At 44.4% G+C, this 20,330-nt stretch overlaps 8 protein-coding genes across 8 annotated transcripts; 4 read left to right on the top strand and 4 right to left on the bottom strand.

Moving 5' to 3' along the window:
• Positions 1 to 2,152: 2,152 nt before the first annotated feature.
• CGCA056_v014367 (uncharacterized protein) lies at positions 2,153 to 2,668 on the top strand (the record flags this gene model as incomplete). The annotated part of the gene is made up of 1 exon (XM_037329609.1): positions 2,153 to 2,668. The coding sequence occupies one exon, from the start codon at positions 2,153 to 2,155 to the stop codon at positions 2,666 to 2,668; it is 516 nt and encodes a 171-aa protein (XP_037172173.1).
• A 215-nt stretch (positions 2,669 to 2,883) lies between these two features.
• CGCA056_v014366 (uncharacterized protein) lies at positions 2,884 to 3,441 on the bottom strand (the record flags this gene model as incomplete). The annotated part of the gene is made up of 1 exon (XM_037329608.1): positions 2,884 to 3,441. One exon carries the CDS (start codon positions 3,439 to 3,441, stop codon positions 2,884 to 2,886), a length of 558 nt encoding a protein of 185 aa, XP_037172174.1.
• A 1,600-nt stretch (positions 3,442 to 5,041) lies between these two features.
• Positions 5,042 to 5,668, top strand: CGCA056_v014365 (uncharacterized protein; the record flags this gene model as incomplete). Its single annotated transcript, XM_037329607.1, has 1 exon — positions 5,042 to 5,668. The coding sequence occupies one exon, from the start codon at positions 5,042 to 5,044 to the stop codon at positions 5,666 to 5,668; it is 627 nt and encodes a 208-aa protein (XP_037172175.1).
• A 33-nt stretch (positions 5,669 to 5,701) lies between these two features.
• CGCA056_v014364 (uncharacterized protein) lies at positions 5,702 to 6,025 on the top strand (the record flags this gene model as incomplete). Its single annotated transcript, XM_037329606.1, has 1 exon — positions 5,702 to 6,025. One exon carries the CDS (start codon positions 5,702 to 5,704, stop codon positions 6,023 to 6,025), a length of 324 nt encoding a protein of 107 aa, XP_037172176.1.
• A 1,369-nt stretch (positions 6,026 to 7,394) lies between these two features.
• CGCA056_v014363 (uncharacterized protein) lies at positions 7,395 to 8,042 on the bottom strand (the record flags this gene model as incomplete). Its single annotated transcript, XM_037329605.1, has 1 exon — positions 7,395 to 8,042. One exon carries the CDS (start codon positions 8,040 to 8,042, stop codon positions 7,395 to 7,397), a length of 648 nt encoding a protein of 215 aa, XP_037172177.1.
• An 879-nt stretch (positions 8,043 to 8,921) lies between these two features.
• Positions 8,922 to 9,491, bottom strand: CGCA056_v014362 (uncharacterized protein; the record flags this gene model as incomplete). Its single annotated transcript, XM_037329604.1, has 1 exon — positions 8,922 to 9,491. The coding sequence occupies one exon, from the start codon at positions 9,489 to 9,491 to the stop codon at positions 8,922 to 8,924; it is 570 nt and encodes a 189-aa protein (XP_037172178.1).
• Positions 9,492 to 9,512: 21 nt separating this feature from the next.
• CGCA056_v014361 (uncharacterized protein) lies at positions 9,513 to 9,953 on the bottom strand (the record flags this gene model as incomplete). Its single annotated transcript, XM_037329603.1, has 1 exon — positions 9,513 to 9,953. One exon carries the CDS (start codon positions 9,951 to 9,953, stop codon positions 9,513 to 9,515), a length of 441 nt encoding a protein of 146 aa, XP_037172179.1.
• Positions 9,954 to 13,467: 3,514 nt separating this feature from the next.
• On the top strand, positions 13,468 to 17,100 carry Tf2-9 (Transposon Tf2-9 polyprotein; the record flags this gene model as incomplete). Its single annotated transcript, XM_037329602.1, has 5 exons — positions 13,468 to 13,714; positions 15,064 to 15,375; positions 15,472 to 16,013; positions 16,062 to 16,377; positions 16,844 to 17,100. The coding sequence occupies 5 exons, from the start codon at positions 13,468 to 13,470 to the stop codon at positions 17,098 to 17,100; spliced, it is 1,674 nt and encodes a 557-aa protein (XP_037172180.1).
• Positions 17,101 to 20,330: the final 3,230 nt, after the last annotated feature.

Genomic DNA, 20,330 nt, shown 5'->3' with positions numbered 1-20,330 from the left:
ATCTATTCGGCCGTGGTACGCTGCGGCCTCAATGGGCGTCTGGAACGGAGGGGGTCCTGAATCACGCCTGAAGAAGGGTATTCTCGCTGAATATTCCGGATATGAGCCATCTGGCAGTGATCCTGCTTGTAAAAGCGCTGAAAGGCCGTCGACGGTTATGCCCCTTTCAATGTGCTAGGTAAGAAGAGGCTCAGACGTTGTCGTTTTCTGATCGTCGATTGGCAACCCTGGGTCTATCTGTAGAAGAGCTCGTATCATTTCGCTACTGCTCGCAAGATGGAATAAGGTAATCTGTTCATCACGATCGAAGAACCGCATGAATCGGTGCCATGGTGTCTGCTCTTCAACGAGAAGATCCAGAAGCTCCACGTGGTCGTTTTGGACAGCGTGTTGTACCAGGGTTGGCTGTAGTACATAATCGCGTATTACATCATTGAACCCGCAGGAATGGGTTACTTCGCAGTTGCATTGAATGATTGGATGGCGGAGCCGAATCTGTGGAAGTCGGGATTCGATATCGTCGATCTTATAACCACGCCTCAATAGGTGTCGGGCGAAATCGACGTCGCCTTTGTGTATGAAAGCCCAAGACACCGCTCGATCGAGGCCACGGGCCAGATCGAAGTTGATAAGAATGCTGGCCGTGGGGATTATTGGGCTACTTTTGTCGCTGTTCATGAGTCCTCCTTGAATTGCTAGCGCTGAGCAGGTCCGATGCAGACCTGATATGTCAGGAAGATTGAGGTGGTCGCAGATAAGAAAAAGACAGTCTTTTGCCAATGTGGTAATGTCGAGTCTCTGATGGGTTTCCCGTCGTGGCTGGCCGAGTGCGTAATCTACTTGCCTGTTAGAAACAACTTGCAGATGTTCGAAGCCTTTACGCACGGCTGCAATAAGAAAAGTGCACCATGGTGACAACCCGAGGTGCTCGATGTGTTGAATCTGATGCTCGACAGAAGGATATGTGACGCTGAATGCTACGGTGGTAAAGAATGGATTTGCGGATGTATGGAGGACGTGAACAGACCCGGGAATTGACGTCTGATGCGTGTGGTCTGAAGACTTCAAGCGAGTGGTCAAGGCATGAAGAAGGTTAAGTCGTCTTAGCATCGATTTTCGCTCCTACTTCCATACCCCATGTGCCTTTCGAGGCTGGCGGTAATTGCCTTTCTCTTACTCCCGCTCCTCGCCCCTGGCTCAGCGCCAACTTCCCTGTGGCGTCGCCGCCTTCCGCCTTTCGCTGTTGTTCGTCCCTCTACAATAGGTTGCTCGTGGCATCCACCACACCGACTGCGACTGCTTGAGATACCCAACTGCAGAAACTTCGACCGACAGACCGACACCTGCTTGGACATCGCGATCCTTCCGAATTCTCCCACTTGGCACGCTTTCAACTGCAATAAGGTAATCCGATCTTGGCAGGGAGCCGCACATAGCCCTGAGCAGGAGCATGGCGCTATTCCAAATCTCATCGGCCAAGGCAATCAGCCGCGCACCACGTTGCAGCACTGGCAGACACCAACCCGTCGGCGCATGCTCAAGGCAAGACCCCCATACCGTGAAACACTCCACAAGGGCTAACTTCGCAAGCTCTGCGCTCTTCCGGATGCGAGACGCATGTTGTCAAATTAGGCTCACGATCAGCGACGCCACAACCCCCACAGCCGTCGCCGACTGCATCTCCGCAGTGGAGAAAGTCCTCGGAGCCCAACTCTGACTCAGGCCGGACACTTGATGAGAGCGAGGGCCTCGCTAGAATTCGCCCATTCACTGAGAAATTGTCATGATCAACTTGAATGATTGGACCGGTCGCATCGTAGGTCGGGTGCCAAGACAAAAGCTTCGCGCGAAGGGGGGAAATTTTAGGCAGCCAACGTCGAGATGTAACCGAGTTGCGGCACAGCAAACAAGTTGAACAAGGGTTGCAGTCACCAACCGATAAATCAAAGCGATTGTTTGTTGTAGTTCAGCTGCTTTGCCGCAATCCACTGTTCATTTAAGAAAGCAACAGCCCGTTCTGCTCGGCTCTCCAGCCTGCTCTCTTTTCCCCTTACTGCGCTAATTTTCAAAGACTCCAAGGCATTCCTCAAAGACCGTCCCTCAAAGAACTCAAATCCCAGCAACCTATCCTATCCCTTCAATCATAAACAAAATGCAGCTACTCAAAGCCATCACCCTCACCTCGGCAATGCTGACAGCCGCCCTCGCCAAGATCGACCCCCTCCCAACCTCGACCGACGCCGAGTCATACCTCTCCGACCACCCAAGCCTCTCCACCGTCGCCACCGGCACGCAAGCAACCTCCCTCGTCAGCGCCATCTACAGCGTCGAGAAGAGCTGGAGGGACGAGGACATGTACACGACCATGTACTCGCACATGTGGTCAGCCGCCGCCAAGGCCATCAACAGCCCCGACGTGGTCGCATCGCTGGCCGTGACGGGCTGGTCATACTGGGACACCACCGAGCAGAACTGGTGGAAGGATAACATGCCGGACAAGGAGAACAAGTTTGTGTCGGAGTACATGTCGGATTGGGAAAGCGCGTACCAGAAGGTGATGGCAACCGCAACGGGGACTGGGTCCAAGGGCGCGGCGCCGCGGTGCACTGGAATGGCGATGGCTGGGGTTGCGGCTGGAGTGGCGGCGGGAGTCATGGTTGCGATGTGAGACGTACTTTTGAGAAATGGTTGACTGGTGTACTCCATAAGCGAATGTTCAAACATCATTTTCCAAATCATGTCGGAGAGAGCGATAGTAAGAATGACTAGCGTAACTAACTTGCCAAATAAGGCTGGATTGAGAAGAAAACTGGGCGCTGCCTCCGATCGGGCAGTCAATAAACCTGGATGTGGAAAATAACGCCAAACCCTCCTGCTGATTTCCTAAGAGTTCAAGATCTCCTCTCGGCGCTGGCCCTCAGCAAAGATGTCCTCCAGCTTTCTGGCTCCCTGACCGAAAAGAACGGGCTTCTCCTCCAAGATCAAGATGATCTTGTCCACCGTCTCTTGGAGCTTGAGCTTATCGACCAGAGCGCGGGCATCAAGAGCGCACTGCGCCTTGGTCTGGGTCTTGGCGGCTCCCGTGTCGGTGGGCTCAGCAAGGGTGGGCGGAGGAGGAGGGCGATTCTCAAACATGGTCCGGCTGTCGCACATCTTCTTCACGACACGAGCGACAGCCCTAGCCACGTCCAGGCCATGTTCCTTGTTGAGCCGAGTGGCGGTGCGGTCCTTTGAGAGGGCCTTCGTGAGTCTCTCGAGGAAGGGTTCGTCGGTGAAGTCCTTTGTCGGGTGCGCGCGTAGGACCTTAAAAACGGTTTCGACAAAGAATAACTGCCGGAAGATGAGGGAAGACTGAGAGAGAAGCTGGTCGAGCAGCTTCGCAGGCGCATCTTTGCCGAAGAAGGACCCATCAGCATCTCTGCAGCACTCCAGCTGGGACATGTCGATGAGACGCCAGCCTGGACAGAATTAGCTGACGTGTTGCGCGAAGTGTGAGTGCAAGTACGGCGAATAATACTTACTCATTTTGACAGAACGACAGTGACGGACGTCGGTGTGGGTAGGACGCAGGAGAGAAAGCGTGGCCGACTGATAGAAGTATCCCAGGAGGAGTGTCAACTGGGGACGAGAGGACCGTATCAACGCGGGACGAAGCTGAGGAGAGGTGTGACGAAAGTCGCGCTGAGGAATGGCGATAGGCTTGGGAAGATGGAAGTCGTTGCTCAGAGTTGGTAGCAATCGAGGACGTGGCGAACAAGGTTCCCACGTTAGCATTCTTGTGGAGAGAAAGAAAGAAGAGAGAGGCTTCGGGCAGCTCAGGAGTCGAGATTTATACTACAGATGCTGGAGAGCCGTGGACCCACGTGGGACATCTTCAATCTCACCTTAAGTTCGCCCGAATTCACCTTCAAGCCGTTGAGTGAACGAGCAGTAGGTCGGGCTTAGTTAGGGAAGGTAGGCTGTCCTACCGCCAGAAGACCTCACCTTCTGGTCGTCGCGACCCACACATTGGCGATCCACATTATGGTGAATGAAGCGAGACTGCGAAGAGCCAGCAGCCGCTCTAAGCGCCAAGCGCACGCCCGCCCTTCGGGCTGGGCTAAAAGTCAAACTGTCGACAAAATCTGTCAGAGTTCTAAGGTCTAGTGGTCACAGGATGCATCCGATTAGGGAAAGTCCTTCTAGATAACAGGCATGGCCTAGGGTCGAGCGTTTGATTCCCGCCTCAGGCGGCTTGGATTTGAAATACTAGTCCAAGGTCGAAGTGTGAAATCCTTCCTCTTTTGATTTCACCCCTGTCTTATGCAACTTAGCATATTACCTACACTTTAAGTTGTAATAGGCATACTTGAAGCATCATATCTAAAGAAGAGATTGAGTGAACATGAGCTCTGTAAGGCGTCGCTCCTACCTATCGACCTATTGCTATAGCGGAAGTTGAGGAGGCACTTCACAGGTGGCTCTGATCTCGCTTAATCTGGAGCGCAGCTCCTGAGGCTAAGCGCAGCGAGGGAGTCACACATCTCTTACCTCAACCACTAAAGCCAAGGCGCAAAAACGATATAAGAGAGCTCTTCGCTAACCGGCCGCAGCTTTAGGGCCCTTCGCGGATTAGCTAAGCGAACTGGAGCTAATGTGAGGTTATTCCAGTAGGGCAGGAGCTTTAGAGGGCAAGCGTGAGGGCAGGTGGGAGGGCTACGCTCCCGTAGTTGCGCTGAGAGAAAATTCAGCGGCGAAGGTCTGGGCTATCGAAGATAAGAAATATTTTTGACGGGTTTCCAATCCTGCACCGGGCTTGTAATCGCGCCGACGTTGACAACACGTGACCCAAGCGCAAGGTGAGATCCGGATACCAGGAGCCAAAACTTCAAATTTCCACCTCAACACCACAACCACCGTCTCTGCGATCCTTTCCATCTGTCGAGCAGAGATCAGATTCAGCTCAAGATTGTTGTCCGAAAATTCACCGAGCTACCCGAGTAAGCTGCCCCATAACCATGCGCCTTCGAGATAGCTAACACGTCGTGAACAACACTCCAAAATGACCGACGTCGATCTCGACCAGCTGCTTCGCGTGCCCGGTTTGATCTTCAAAGCCGCCGGCCCTGTGCTTGGCACAAGCAATATCGCCGAGTCCGCCCTCCGTCTTCTCCAGCTCGATTCTGGCCATCGTCACCAGGGCGCCAGTCAGCTTTTGGTCGTAAAGCGCATCACCTACTTCGCGCGTGGAGCTCTTGGCATCAGCACGCACTACCTCGATATCGGTCCCAAGACAGTTGCCTATCAGAGCATGGTCACACGCATCGTCACTCTCGACAAGATTGCCCACCGCGAGCATGTCGCCAAGGGCCTCACCATGCGCCAAGCCGTCATGCGCATCGTCGACAACTACCGCATCGCCCGCAAGCACTACGTTCTCCACGCCGACGTCGTCGACCCCCCTGTTCCTGTCGCTCGCGAGAATGAGACAGAGGCTGCGCTCGCTACCCGCCAGCGATTCGATTTCGCGCTGCGAGAGATGTGGGACGTCCTCGGCCAGCTTCATGACTTGATGACTGTGAGCGGCAAAGCGACTCTGGCTGCGAAGCAGGCTCTGGCTCAGGAGGTCAAGAAGGGAGAGCTCTTGCAGCTGAAGCTTCGTCTCCACGAGAAGGATGCCGAAATCTAGAAGAAGGAGCATCTTACCTCTAGCGACAAGTTCATGGCAGCTGAGAAGAAGGCAACTGTCTTGCAGAGTGAGAATGAGGACTTGAAGAAGGAAAATGAGGACTTGAAGAAGGAAAATGAGGACTTGAAGAAGGAGAATGAGGACTTGAAGAAGGAGAATGAGGATATGGAGAGTTACATTCGGCTCTTCATTCCGAGGACAGAGGCATCTCCGAGGATGGGCTCAACGGGCTGGAGGCGATTCCGCAGTGATGTATCAGCGACGACTTGGAGACTGGCTTTTGATACCCAGTGGCTATTGCGCATGGAAGAAGGACCTCAGAATACGGTTGGAACGATCGTTTTACGATTGTCATGAGGTTTGGGCTATCGAATGTCAGGGTTACAGACCAGAAGTAACATAGGTAGTCCTCCCCATCTGGAACTGGCATGTCCAATTGCGTCCGCCCAAACATCGTGTCATATCGCACACCGAAGGTTCCAACATCGGTGATGGTCCTGTCTCGTTTCCTGTCAATTTGGTCTCCTCTGTCGCAATTATCCCGAATATGCGGGTCCTTTCTTTGTCGAGTTCAGCAGCGCGGGTCTTTCACACGCATGCGTTCCTCTGAGTCTGCTGCAATCTAGCAGTATTAGCTGGCTTTTAAAGATGATTAATTGCAAAAACCCTCGAATGCGAACATCGGCACCCATTCTTCGTCGTACAGACCAAACTATCTCATGACGATTGGCTCACCACATGCCTTTGAACAGCACCGCCCCTGTCAGGTGCCCACAGCAGCAGTATTCAAGTCTGAAACCATGCTGCATTAAGCACATGGTTGGTCAAATGGTTTAACTACCTGGATTTGACACTTCAGCCCGGGTAACCCCCGAGGATCAGTTCGAAACATGACTAGGGCCGACGGCCGGCGCGAAAATCCGTCACTTAGAGAGCTTGATCCTACTTTTTGCACTGATCTGTATTTGTGAATGACTGCCTTGGGAAATTTGTCCAGCTATGTACCCTCTCGTTTAGTTCACCTCGTCCGGCTACATTAAGGATATATTTTCCGCTCGTCGCAAGTATTGAGAGGCGGTTCCGCTGTTAGCACGAAGAAAGCAGAAGGTATTGTTGAATTCGTCACTGTTGGGCAGAAGCCGATCATTCTATATGCAACCTGTTCATGTTGAATTACATGCATACGCCCATGCTACTCAAATGCCGGCAAGGCTTTTCTTATGATCATACCACAGGTTCAATCTAGTTGGTGCCTCCGAATTCCCTGTTTCTCTGAAGGAGACATGCTTCCATCCTTTTCTCGTGCCTTGAACGCTCGTCGCAAGCCCTTAGGAAACCGAACCTCTTCTTTGATGAGTGACAGTGCGACCATCTGTTTTTACGTCTCATTCATGTACTCTTAGCACACATTCCCCCGAAGCCAGGCTTATAGATAACACTGACTGTCCTACCACCGAGACCAATCATAAACATTGGACCTTTTATTCTTCAGCTTACGCGTCTGCCAAGACGACCATTCCTTTATGGGCTCTGTAGCATAACTCTGCGGAAAGACGCCAGTCAAGCCATGAACGCTCTCCTCTTCTGACTTCAGATGTACCTGTTGCTAGTCTGTGGAGGCCAGACCCAGAGAGCCCCTCCATGACTGAAAACCTGTAAACGATTTCCTTGGTGCCGCAAAAGCGTTCGCTTGTAACTTGACCGGTTTTCGTGAGAGGTCTTTCCCCTAGCTGTCCTCGGCGTTATTGACGCATGGCGCATCATATTGCTTAGCGTCGTGAGCGGTCGGGCTCGTGTTGTGCTGTTGAGACTGGGAGGAATTGCGATCTCTGGCTCTGAGCTTTCGGCGATTCCGTCTTCCATTGCGCAGATGACGTTGGTCGAGGTCTTCGAGTTGATCCAAGCGAGCTAACAGGTTGAAGCGGTCTCGTTGCGTATTGTCTTCATCCATGTGTAGCTGAATGTATCTCCTTCGAGCCTTTCGATAAGTGTTGACAATCCGAAAGATGGCGTTTTTGACGCTCCTTCCATGCCTGGATACCTCGCTCTTTATGCTGGATATGCCAATTGGATAGCTATCGTTGCACTCGTCGAGTACCTCGGTCCAGAAAACATGGGAGTTGAACTCAGTCTCCTTCCCGCTGGCGACTAGTGTGGTGTAATTGTCGAATTTCCGCAAGTTGGACTCAAAGTCCTCATAGTCTGGCTTGGGACAGAGTTCGGAAGGTTCCAAACGAAGAATGCGCATGGCCATAGCCGCGGTCTTGTCTGACCCTAGACAGGGTCCGGGAGGAAAGTGAACACCCTTGCCATCTAGACGGAGAAGCTTCTCGTTGTGCTCTTGGGCTCGTCTCTGAGCCCGCGAGTAGGTCATTGCTGCTGTTCCGTTGACAGTTAGAGGGATTTGCGTTGCACACAATGTGAATGAAATTAGGTCAACATACGCAGGCAGGGTATTCCCAGATGGCTAAGTGAGAACAGTGGAGGAGTGTATGCGCCGTTGTGGGCAGTGGCGGAAGTTGTGGTTGATGAAGTGTGATCGGAAGGTACCGTGTCGAAAGATTTCTGATTGGCATGAGATTTGTCGGAGAGGATTGCGGCGCTGGTCCTGGCGGTGAAGAATGCAGAAAGTAGACGAGGGTGAGGAGGAAGTGGGAGGTGTGGCTCTTGCCCAGGTACCTACTTAGCCCTCTGATTGCGACTATGTCGAGGCCGCCTAAAGGCCTGAGTCAGCAAAGCCGCCAGATTCTGGGAGGCAGGTGCGCGCCACTCATCCAGTGATCAGCGGGGGCCAAAAGACACAGCACCCGGGCAATCTTTTCATCAAAGGCGTCAAATGTGATGTTGTCATAACCATGGCGAACTTATTGCACTTGTCGTCCTATTCCACTACGTAGCTTCGAACCCAATCCTCATACTTTGAACTTCAACTTTCCAGGCCCATCTTCAATCCATACGTCTTTCCCATTAGCCATGTACCTCCACATCAACTCGGAGTTCAGCCCCAAATAGCTGGCAGCAACGGTATCCAAAGACATCATCTCTGTGACATACTGAATGTGTGGGAAGTAGAAAGCAAAAGTCTCCCTCGTACATCTTGCATAGCCAGTTTCTTTCTCATGCAATTCTTTGTCGAGCGCAATAGCAGGGATGCCAAGTTTCTTTGTGCTTGTGCTGCCTCGTTGGTAAAAGCCTGTGTCATTCACAATCAGTCTTTGATCCTCTATTTTCCGTTTGGAGTGTCAACTTACCTTCAATCTTGATCAATGCAAATCGCCTCCGCCACTGTGCTACCACTTGGGCTGGTAAGAGCACGTGCTCTCTTCACCGCGGCAGCGCGTGCGTAGGGGAGCTCAATGCCTTTGAGGGCAGCCTCTCGGGTGACGGCGGCAACCTTTGCCTGCTCCTTCTTGATCGCTGCCTCAAGCTCTTTGACCCTGCCCAAATTCTCGCGGTTCATGTCGAGTACATCCTGCATCTGTTGGTTCAGAATCTTGCGGGCTGACTTGTCACCCTGCCGATAGCCTCTGGCATGTGCCTTCTCATGATTTCGCTCATGAGCCTTCTTCTGCACGCGGAGGATGGCGACACAATGCTTCTTGATCATGGCTTTGTCCTCATCGGAGACATCAAGCTTGTTGACATATTGCTCTGCCTCGCGGATGGTGGCAGGCTTGGCCCTGTGTAGCTTTCGCATGGCAGGACTCATGTGAATTTTGTCGTCGTCATCAGTCTCATCGTCATCAGTAGACTCATCCGTGTCGGTGTCATTGTGGGTGGACGAGGGAGAAGGTAGACCAACGTCAGCTTGGGCAGAAGCCATGTTCATTTGCCGCACGATCTCCTAGTCGTGCATAGCTTGGTGGAGCTGATGGACATCCTTCGCCTCAGACGAGTAATCGAGAGGGGCTTCAAGCAAGGCTGCAGCTTGGTTGGGGTGGGTGTTTCTGAATTGGTCCCAGCCTCGCTGGTAGGTGTCGATGAGGTATGCGAGACGAACCAGGACTTTGGGGTCGGCGTCTGACATAGCAAGATCCTCGCGAAGGTTCTCCTTGGCCTTCTCCCAGAACTTAATGGTGTGGAGGCTCAAACTGGGTTCATCGCAAGCAAGTTGAGTAACGACGTCAACTAACATGCTGAGACGGAACGCGAAAGCGCCGATGGTTGTGTGAGCGTCGAGATGCAGAATGGGGAGCAACTCATCGCCATCGTAGAAAAATGTTAGTTTGAACGAATTGTCGAGGCTGAAGCCAGGGAGATCGGCAGGAGCCGACGACAAGGCCATTGTTTCGAGCTGGGTGGGTCTTCGTTTGGTCTAGACTGTGGCGAGTAAGGGCTGTGGCCAAGGTGAGATTGAAGGTCGATGGCGACGGTAAGTCTTCAGCCAAGGCTGCGATGGAAGTTCGGAAGGAGAAGACGAAGAAGGCAGGGCCGACGAAGGACAAGGCATCTGGTCAGGGGGACTCACTGTTACCACGTGACGACGTGCAGTCGGTCAGCCCCACACTACGCCTACGGACACTAGCGCGTCCTTGCCCAGCTACCGCCCAGCTACACGTCTACGCTTGACAACGTGGGGAGGTGGTTCGGCTTCTGAGGTTCTTGCAGTGTTCGGTTTACTCGGTAGTGAGGGGGTGTGCGTGTGTGTGTATTTATTTAACATCTGTAGTACCTTAGAACTGAGTAAAAGACGCTTTAGTATCTATCTATTGTAAGTAAGTATATAGACTTAAATAGAATAATAAATACGAGATTTAAAAAATAAAGTAAAATAAAAAGTCTTATTATTCTAAATATTTTATTTTTATACTATACAGTATATTTTAATAGTAAATTTATAAAATATTAATATATTAATTCTTTTTAAGATATAATATATTAAATATTATAGAAGTAATAGTTTTAATATTTTACATATTATATAGAGAAGTAGAGAATAATTTTCTATGTTATATAATATATAGAGAAGAAATATATTTAATATTAATATATATATTCTCTATCTATTTTAGTTTATTAAAATAAAAGAAGCTATATAAAATTAATATTAATAGTTTTAAATAAACTAATAGAAATAACGTTAATAATGTAATATAATATATCAATTTAGATTATAATTAATTTTTATATTGAATATTTTATTTTTTAAATTAAAAGAATAAACCTCTATATTAATTATATTTCTAAAATAAAAACAAATAAATTTATATAGTAACTAATACATCTAATTCTATTTAGCTAGTTTAAGCTTTATATGGAAGTAAAAAGTATTAAGTAATTTAGATGGAGTAGCTATATTATATAATATATAACTTTATTATTATAGTAGTTATATATTTTTAATAAACTGTTTTTAGTTTTTATTAAGTTATTTTAAAATAGATTAATATTAATTAAACTAAAGTGTTTTATATTTATTTTTTTCTATAAAAAAGTAAACATATTAATATTTTATATTTATTATAAAAATAGTAAAGCTTTATATTTTTATATGAAAAATATTTATAATATATAGTGAAGTTATCATAGTTATTTTTAGCTATAATTAGATAATATAGGTTTTATTAATCTAATATCTATATTTTAAGAACTAGTTTTAAATTAGTGAATAAGTTTAGTTTATTATAACTTATTAAGCTATTTATAGCTTACTAAATATTACAAATATAACCTTTTAATCTTTTAGCAAGTTTTTCTATATAGCTAAAAGTAGCTATATATATAAAAAGATCTATTTATTTATAGTTTGTTTTTTTAATAAGTTTATTTATTAGCTTATTATAAGGGGTTAGCCTTTAGTTTATTTAATTTAGGGGTGCTTTAATTATAGTAATCTAAGCTAAGGAAGGGAAGTTTCTAGAATACTCCTTACATAGAGGAAGAATAAATATAAGGCGCCTATTAAGCGAATATAGTTACTAGGGGTAGAATTCCTAATAGTCTATGATATTACTTAAATATAATAAATAAACTTAGCTTATGATATATACCTCCCCCCTCTAGTTTTTATATAAATATAGGTTTGAGTATAGATTAAAAGTAGTTAGTATAGACTAAAAGTAAGCTTAGAATTTCATTAATCTAAGTTATTAATTATATTATACTTTATAAATAAATAATATAATAGTATAATTCTTTATATTTAGTTTATATTTAGTTTTTCTTTCTCTTATTAACCTATACAATAATAAGTTATCTAATCCTTTATATTATTATTTAACTAATTTATTATTATGATAGCTATATACTTAGCGTATTTTTAGTTTACTTATTCTATAAGTTAATTAGATTTAAATTTTTATTAACTACTAATTTATATAGATTTAGCTACTACTTACTTAGTTGCTATAAATAATACTTCTTATGTATCATTACTTATTCTCTTTTTATTTATTTTACTATATATAAACTTACTTTTATATTTCTTTTAGTTATTTATTTATTACGTTTTTAATATTATATTAAAGCCTTTATAAGTATTAGTTTATTTTGAATAGCATCCTCTTAGATAAAACTTAAAGATCTTTTTATAAAGCTTTTTATTTACAATATATGACTACTATAACTAAAGCTAAACGATTTATTAATATTATAGTTTAGTATAACATTTTTAAATAAGATGTATTATTTTACTGCTTTTTTATAATTATAAAACTAATTTTTCTTTAAATAATATTATTTAGTATATCTATGACTCTAATAAACCTATTAAATCTACTTATATTAATATAAATATTATTTATTTACTATTCTATCTCTATAAAACTATAGATTACTAAAACATTTTATTATATCTCTCATTATTTCTATAGTTATCAATAGTTTTAGTAATAAATATTTTAAAGATCTCTAAAATAATACTTTTCTAAAACTTTAAAACTTTAGTTTTAAATAAAAGAAATAGTAGTGATTTATATTTTTATCAACCTTATTATTATTATTATAAATAATCTTTAAAAGATATCTTTATTTTTGAATGTATTGAAATTATTAGTTATTTATAACATTAATAGACAACATAGAGGGTTAAATATTATATTAAGTTTCTTTAAAATATAAATAACATTTAAATTAAGTTAAAAACAACAATTAGTAATATTAGGTAATTTAAAGTTAGTTTTATTTAAATTTATAGTTTATAATAATATATATATAAAGGTTCTTATTAAAACTATATAGTTTATTAACATTTAAACTAAATAATACTTAGATTATATAAGTTTTTAAAGTGTTTTTACTATTTAGATAACTTTAGTTATATCTATTTCGATTATGAAATAATACTTTTTAAATAAAACCATTACTCTAAATAAAAAAAACATAAATAGAATATATTTTTATATAATTTTATATTCTAAAATATTAATTTCATTCTATAATATATCTGATTAGAATATATAAATCTAAAGTCTTTTTTATAAATATTGATTGTAAAAGAAAGAGATTTGTTAAAGTTATAATTGTCACGGGCTAGAGCCCGGCCGAGATCTCCGGCTTTGCCGGGGCAGTTACCGAGATCCAGCTCCGCCGGATCCACTATTCTACCGTGGCACACCGCCTAGCCCGACCACGTATCTCCGTAGCTAGGCGCCCACTCTTGTAAAGTCCTTCTTCTCTTCAGCTTAGAATAGTCAATCAACAGCACCTCTACGTTGAACAAGCCTAGGGGCCAGCCCCTTACATATTCTAAGCTCGACAACAAAAGACGCTATACGAAACCTCACGAGAGCGATATGACGATTCGCTAGAGGGTAGTGCAAACGAGAAGACGCTATATGGAACCTCACGAGAGCGGCACGATGGATCCGCCAGAGGGTAGCGTAAACGACGCGATGAATGCTGAGATTGATCGCCAGATCAACGAAGCGGTCAACGCAAGCGTCCGTCCTCTTCAGGACCAGATGGCCCAGCAGACGGCCCAGATGACGCAGCTCTTAACAGCTCTGAATAGGCTTATGTCAACGGATAGAGCAACCCCTACGCCGCTTGCGAGCAGCGTAACGACCCCGTCCACAGCTGATACAACTATACAGGCAACGAGCGACGGTATAACGATGGCAGCTAGAGGGCGGAGGAAACATCAAATACCAAACCCACTAAAGTTTAGCGGCATACGTAAAGATTTCCAACGTTAGTTCCTAGAGATGAAGGGAAAGATACAAAGAGATAGGGAAGCTTTCGACTGTGATGCCAATATATTCGCATACATCTACGCAAGGCTGGAAGGCACAGCTCAAACCATGGCGTCACCCTACTACGCTCAAGGCGGAGCAGATAGAGCGGAATCCTCCAATCAGTTTATGCAATACCTTAAGACTCGCTATGGAGATCCTAATACAGAAGCCAGGGCACTGGATAGGCTACGTACTATCCGACAGAAGGAAAACGAAAGCTTTGCTATATTCCTCCTAAAGTTTGAGAAGGAGTTAGCAGAAGGTGGAGGAGGACACTAGGCAGACGCAGTCAGAATCAACTATCTGAAAGGAGCCCTGAACTCCACTCTGCGGGACCATCTAATTAGTGTAATCGATCCCCTGAAAACCTACCCAGAATACACCCAGGTCCTTATGATAATAGGGTTAGGGCTAGATAGTAGGACCTACTAGGAACGTCATGAACGACGACGATACTGAGATGCTGATAGGGACACCCTCATAGCTGGAGTCAGCCGGACTAAGGAGCCCAGAAGAGCTGCAAAGTCACAGCGCTACCGCAGCAACTCTTCCTCATCAGAAGACAACATAAGGCCCTAGAAAGATAACTGTAAATGCTATAACTGCAATAAGATCGGCCATATTGCTATATGGTGCCCTAAGCCAAGACGTTCAGGGCCTAAGAAGGTCAAGAAGGTTGAGAAAGCTAAGAGGCGAGAGGAGAGCAGCGATAGCAATACTACAGAGGAGCTAGGAAGCTCTGAAGCTGAAGAGAGCTTGGGAAAAGAGTAACTCTAACGTGAAGTCGGGCGTTAGAGGCTAAGCCTAGTGATATTACAGAATAGAAGCAGTTCAAGCATCATATAAGCAGCAAATCAGCAGTGATCACTACCTGCATACATAAGGGCACTTAAGCAGACGCCCTAGTAGACACTAGGTGCAATCTATACTCCCTTATCGACCACAACCTCGCCCGTAAGCTCCGCCTACTGGTAGTAGACCGCTCTGAGCGGCTGCTAGGCAGCTTTAGCGACGCTACAGGCGCTATAAAAGCAACAGGTGTAGTTATCTTCAACCTCAAGCTGTGTGGTTATGATGAGAAGATCTTTGCATATACTATACGTAGCCTTAGTGACGACCTGTTCCTAGGGAAGCCTTGGATAGAGAGGAACCATATTCTATATGATGCTGCTGCATAACGGATACAGCATAGGAGGGGTGGCGTAGACCTACGCTTAAAAGGCGAAGAAGAACCAGATCGAGTAAGGGAGATCAGAGCTGCGCGTCTCCTTCCAGGAGCTCCTTTCACTGCACTCTATAGGAGAGCACAACAAGACACCAAACGAACTGCAGGATACGAAGTCCAAGCCATCAGCCTAGCAGATATACAGAAGGCCCTTACGAAGAAGACTGAGAAGGCAGATCTAAAGGCCCTCCTTCCGCCAGCTATACTAGCTGAGTTCCACAAGCTGTTCCAACCTAACGAAGCCGCCAACCTTCCACCACATCGTCCTGGGGTCGACCATAAGATCCCTATCAAACAGGATAGTAGTGGTAATAAGACTGTACTACCATAGGGGCCGCTCTATAGCATGTCACGAGAAGAACTCCTCGTCCTCCGTAAGACCCTATGAGACCTACTGGATAAAGGCTTTATCCGCGCCAGCAGCTCAGAGGCATCAGCACCAGTACTGTTCGTACGTAAACCAGGGGGAGGGATACGCTTTTGTGTTGACTACCGCGCCCTTAATAAACTCACTAAGCGCGACCGATACCCTCTCCCCTTAATCCAAGAGACACTACGCACTGTTAGTGCTGCTAAGTGGTTCACAAAACTGGATGTGGTTGCAGCGTTCCATAAGATACAAATTGCTGAAGGAGAGGAGCATAAGACGGCCTTCAGGACAAGATATAGGCTATTCGAATGGCTAGTTGTACCCTTTGGGCTTATAGGAGCCCCCGCTACATTTCAACGATATATCAACAGAGTGCTTCGAGAGTACCTAGACGATTTCGCTACAGCATATATGGACGACATACTGATCTACTCAAACAGCTCACGGCAAGACCATAAAGCAAAGGTTGAGCTAGTACTACAGAAGCTTGCTCTTGCAGGGCTCCAGCTAGACCCTTATAAGTGTGCGTTCTCTGTGAAGACAGTCAAGTACCTAGGGTTCATTATCACCGCAGGAGTAGGCATCTCCTGCGATCCTGAGAAGCTGAAGGCAATCAAGGAATAGGCTGCGCCAAAGACGGTTAAGGGAGTTAGAAGCTTCCTAGGGTTTGCAAACTACTATCGGATCTTCATCCCAGCATACTCAGAGATTGCTGGACCCCTTATATCTCTTACAAAGAAGGGCGTCCTATTCCACTGGGGTAAAGAGCAGGAAGTAGCATTCCAGAAGCTTAAGAGGATCTTTGCAGCTAAGCCTATCCTACATCAACTAGACCCTAAGCATACAACCTACGTTGATGTTACGGTCAGCTATCCGACAGTAGGGTCTGCTAACAGAAGCTGGGGATTGATACGTTCTAACAGTACACTGGGTCGTGGTCGTAGGTCGTAGTTCGTAGGCTGTAGTAGATCGGTTCTTCAGAGGCCAAGGTGATCAGTCTTGGACTTAACAAGTGATTCGCAGTGAAGGTAAGCTGAGAGTATCTGTGAGGATGAATACTAAGTTGATTGCTGAAGAGCTATAGAAGTTTGACCATAAGCCAGGCTCAGGGTTATACTATATATAAGTCTAAGTAGTTTCTTTAAACTGAGGACCGATGTCTTCCGAGCGGTCCCCAGGTGTGGACCGCTTTCTTCATGTCGGTCCTAGGTCAGGACCGCTTATCTCTCGTCGGTCCTTCTTATCGTCACGTGACCTGTACCATAGTTTTTCCGTTCCGAGTGAGTCCCTGTTGTTCCCGTGATCCTGTAGTACAAATGTCTTATCCTAGCCGCCCGATGCCCAAGTGGGTCGGTCAACTGTTATCCATACATAACGGGTCGTAACAGTTGAGGCTGACTGCTCAGGCTTCGCCCTTAGAGGAGTACTGTCACAAGAAGATAAGCATAGGAGACGTCACGCAGTAGCATACCACTCGCAGCAGCTGAATGCCGCCCAGTTCAACTACCTAATCCACGATAAGGAGATGCTAGCTATTATTAGCTGCCTACGAGCATGGAGAGCGGAACTACAGAGCGTCAATAAGTTCAAGGTTCTATCTGATCATAAGAACCTGAAGTACTTCATGACAAAGCAGAGGCTCACAGAACGACAAAGCCGATAGGCAGAGGAGCTGTCTCAGTACAACTTCGAGATACAGTACCAGCCAGGAAGTGAAGCAGTAGTGCCAGACGCACTCTCTAGATGCAAACAAGACATACCTACGTCTCTAGAGGACGAGCGCAAACAAGGCCGGATTCTCCAGCTTCTTCCCGAAGTAGCCCTTACCTCAACACATACACGACGCGTAGAGGCAGCCCCATCAGTGCTTATGTTCACCAACGATAAGGAACTATAGCAACTCTGGGACCAGACCTAAGGGCAAGACCAAGTCTACCAGCAGGCATATAATGCTGTGAAACAACGAGAAAGAAGCTTCCCTCCTAGCCTCAAGCTAAAGGTCCAGATTGCTGAGTGTGAGATCGATAATAGCAACCAACTACTATTCAGAGACCAGATCTAGGTACCAGGTAGTGAGGACCTAGATAGCGAGGCGAACACACTACGTACTCATATCGTTCAAAGCACCTACAACTTAGTACTTAGTGGCCACCCTAGTAGAGATAATACCCTCGCGTTAGTCAGTAGGCGCTTCTACTAGCCTAGCCAGTCACAGCTAGTACGACACTTCTGCCGCAATTGCGATAGCTGTGGGCGAAGCCATATCTGGAGAGAGCATCAAAAAGGACTTCTGAAACCTCTACTAATACCGCAGCGTATACGAAGCGACCTCGCTATGGATTTCATTACCAACCTTCCCCTTACGGATAAGGGTGAGGGATACCTTTGGGTAATTATCGACCGGCTAGGAAAAGGCGTAACTCTTAAAGCTATGGAAAGTATGGAAGCTGAAGCCTGTGCTGAACGATTCCTGAGTTGCCACTTCTGCTTCCACAGCGTCCCTATATTAATTATGAGCGATAGGGGAAGCAACTGGACAAGCCGCTTCTAGCGACAGTTCTGTAAGCTGTTAGGAATAGAACAGCAGCTTAGTACTACATACCATCCACAGACTGATGGAGGCCTGGAGAGGATGAATCAAGAGATCCAGGCCTACTTACGCAATTACGTCACATACTCGCAGAAAGACTAGGCGTCCAACCTCCCAGCAGCTCAGCTAGCGCTATATAACCGCGATAATAGCGCTATCAGGATAAGCAGCTTCTTCCTAGAGCATAGGTACCACCTAGAACCTATCACAATCAAGGAAGCAGGTCCAGAAGACCCTGAAGGACCTCGTGAGGACCTAGCCCGCAAGCTAGTAATAAGACTCCAGGATGTGATGGATATAGCCTAATCAACCCTTGCCTCAGCATAGCAACGCTACGAAGAGCAGGCTAATAAGAAGCGCCAGCCTACAGAGAGACTGGAAGTAGGCGATAAAGTCTGGCTTCACATAGGCCACTATAGGTCCCCCAGGCTATGCAAGAAATTGGATTAGTTGCACCATAAGTATACCATTACGAAGGTTATCTCACCATACGTTGTAGAGCTTAACATGCCGACAGCTATATACCCACGCTTCTATGTGGATACCCTAAAGCGTGCAGGTAACAACCCCTTACCTGGGCAGGCGTTAGATGACGAACAGCCGCCCCCGATTATAGACGACGAAGGCGAGGAGACTTAGAATATAGAGAGTATCGACGCCGCTACCTGGAAGCGTCGAGGGCGTGGGAAACACCGCGAGGTTCTGGTTAAGTGGGAAGGATACGCAGAAAGGACCTGGGAGCCTATTGAGGCGCTTCAAGGGACAGAAGCAATAGAGGCTTACGAGCGCCATTACAGCCCTGCGATAAACCATGACGGGGACCCAGCCTTAGCGCCCCAGGCGCGCCGCCAGAAGGGAGCGGGGAGGTAATGTCACGGGCTAGAGCCCGGCCGAGATCTCCAGCTTTGCCGGGGCAGTTACCGAGATCCAGCTCCGCCGGATCCACTATTCTACCGTGGCACACCACCTAGCCCGACCACGTATCTCCGTAGCTAGGCGCCCACTCTTGTAAAGTCCTTCTCCTCTTCAGCTTAGAATAGTCAATCAACGGCACCTCTACGTTGAACAAGCCTAGGGGCCAGCCCCTTACAATAATAACATTTTATAACTTCAAAATAGATATTTTTAAAAGGTATTTTAAGATTTATATTTAATATTTATATATTTAAAAACTACTTTTTAAACCTTTTATGTATAAACTAATTTATTAAATCTTATAAAAACAAAGTCGTTTTTAGAAAATATTATATTAAAATAGGTTTTCTTTTTTTCTAAAGTATTAATTATAATATTAAATTATGAGATACTATGTTAAAGCCATTTAGTAATTTTAAAATATTCTTTAAAATTATAGAGACTTTCTAAGAATTTAAAGTTATAGAATATTATAATCTGATTATTAATGTATTACATCTTACTATTATTTATAATATAACTAAGAAATCTAATTTCTAAAAGTCTAATAAAAGACATATTTATTAAGACATAAAGTTGGTTACTTTTAAAAACTTTAAATATAATTTTAATGTATTTCAAATAGTTCTTATTATTATTACTAAATATTATAATATTATTAATATTTATATAAGTAAAATATTAATAGTTATATAATAGTCTATCTATAAACCTCTAAATATATATTAAAGAATTTTTAAAACTTATAAATATTATATTAGAAACCTTAACACTATAGAGACTAATTATTATTATTTTATGATAATATTATAAAAAGATAAATAGTTAATAAAAAAAGCTAATAATATTTATTATAGTTATATATTCTTTTATTTCGAAAAATAACTATAATATTGTTCTAATTAAGTATTAGATATATATTAAAAACTATAATATAATTACATAAATAGAAGTCTATAATAATATACCTTTTTCTTATATTATTAATAATTCTCTAAATAACAAATACTAAATATATAACTAAAATTAAGCTATCTCTTTAAAATATTTTATTATCTATATAAAGCTTACTATAAATACTTTTAGTAAAATTAGAATCTTTTATATTAAATAAATAAGAATTTGTTATAGTTTTTTGAATTTTACTATTTATTAATAAGTTTAATTTTAATTCATTATTTATTTAATATAGAAACATACTTTGTATTATAACAAATATTTTATTTATTTAGAATTTATTTAAAATATTATATAAATATTATATCTCTATTATAAATCTTAACGCTATATATACTAAAAATTACTAAAATATTAATAAGTTTAGAGATTCTATATAATAATATACTATCTATAACGTGGTTCATCAGTTAGCAACAAATATCAGTCAG

The sequence above is a fragment of the Colletotrichum aenigma genome, assembly GCF_013390185.1.
Source record: "Colletotrichum aenigma strain Cg56 chromosome Unknown KSG_Cg56_contig10, whole genome shotgun sequence".
NCBI classification, from domain to species: domain Eukaryota; kingdom Fungi; phylum Ascomycota; class Sordariomycetes; order Glomerellales; family Glomerellaceae; genus Colletotrichum; species Colletotrichum aenigma.
The sequence above is the reverse complement of the archived record's forward strand: the minus strand, read 5'-3'. Positions and strand labels throughout refer to the sequence as shown.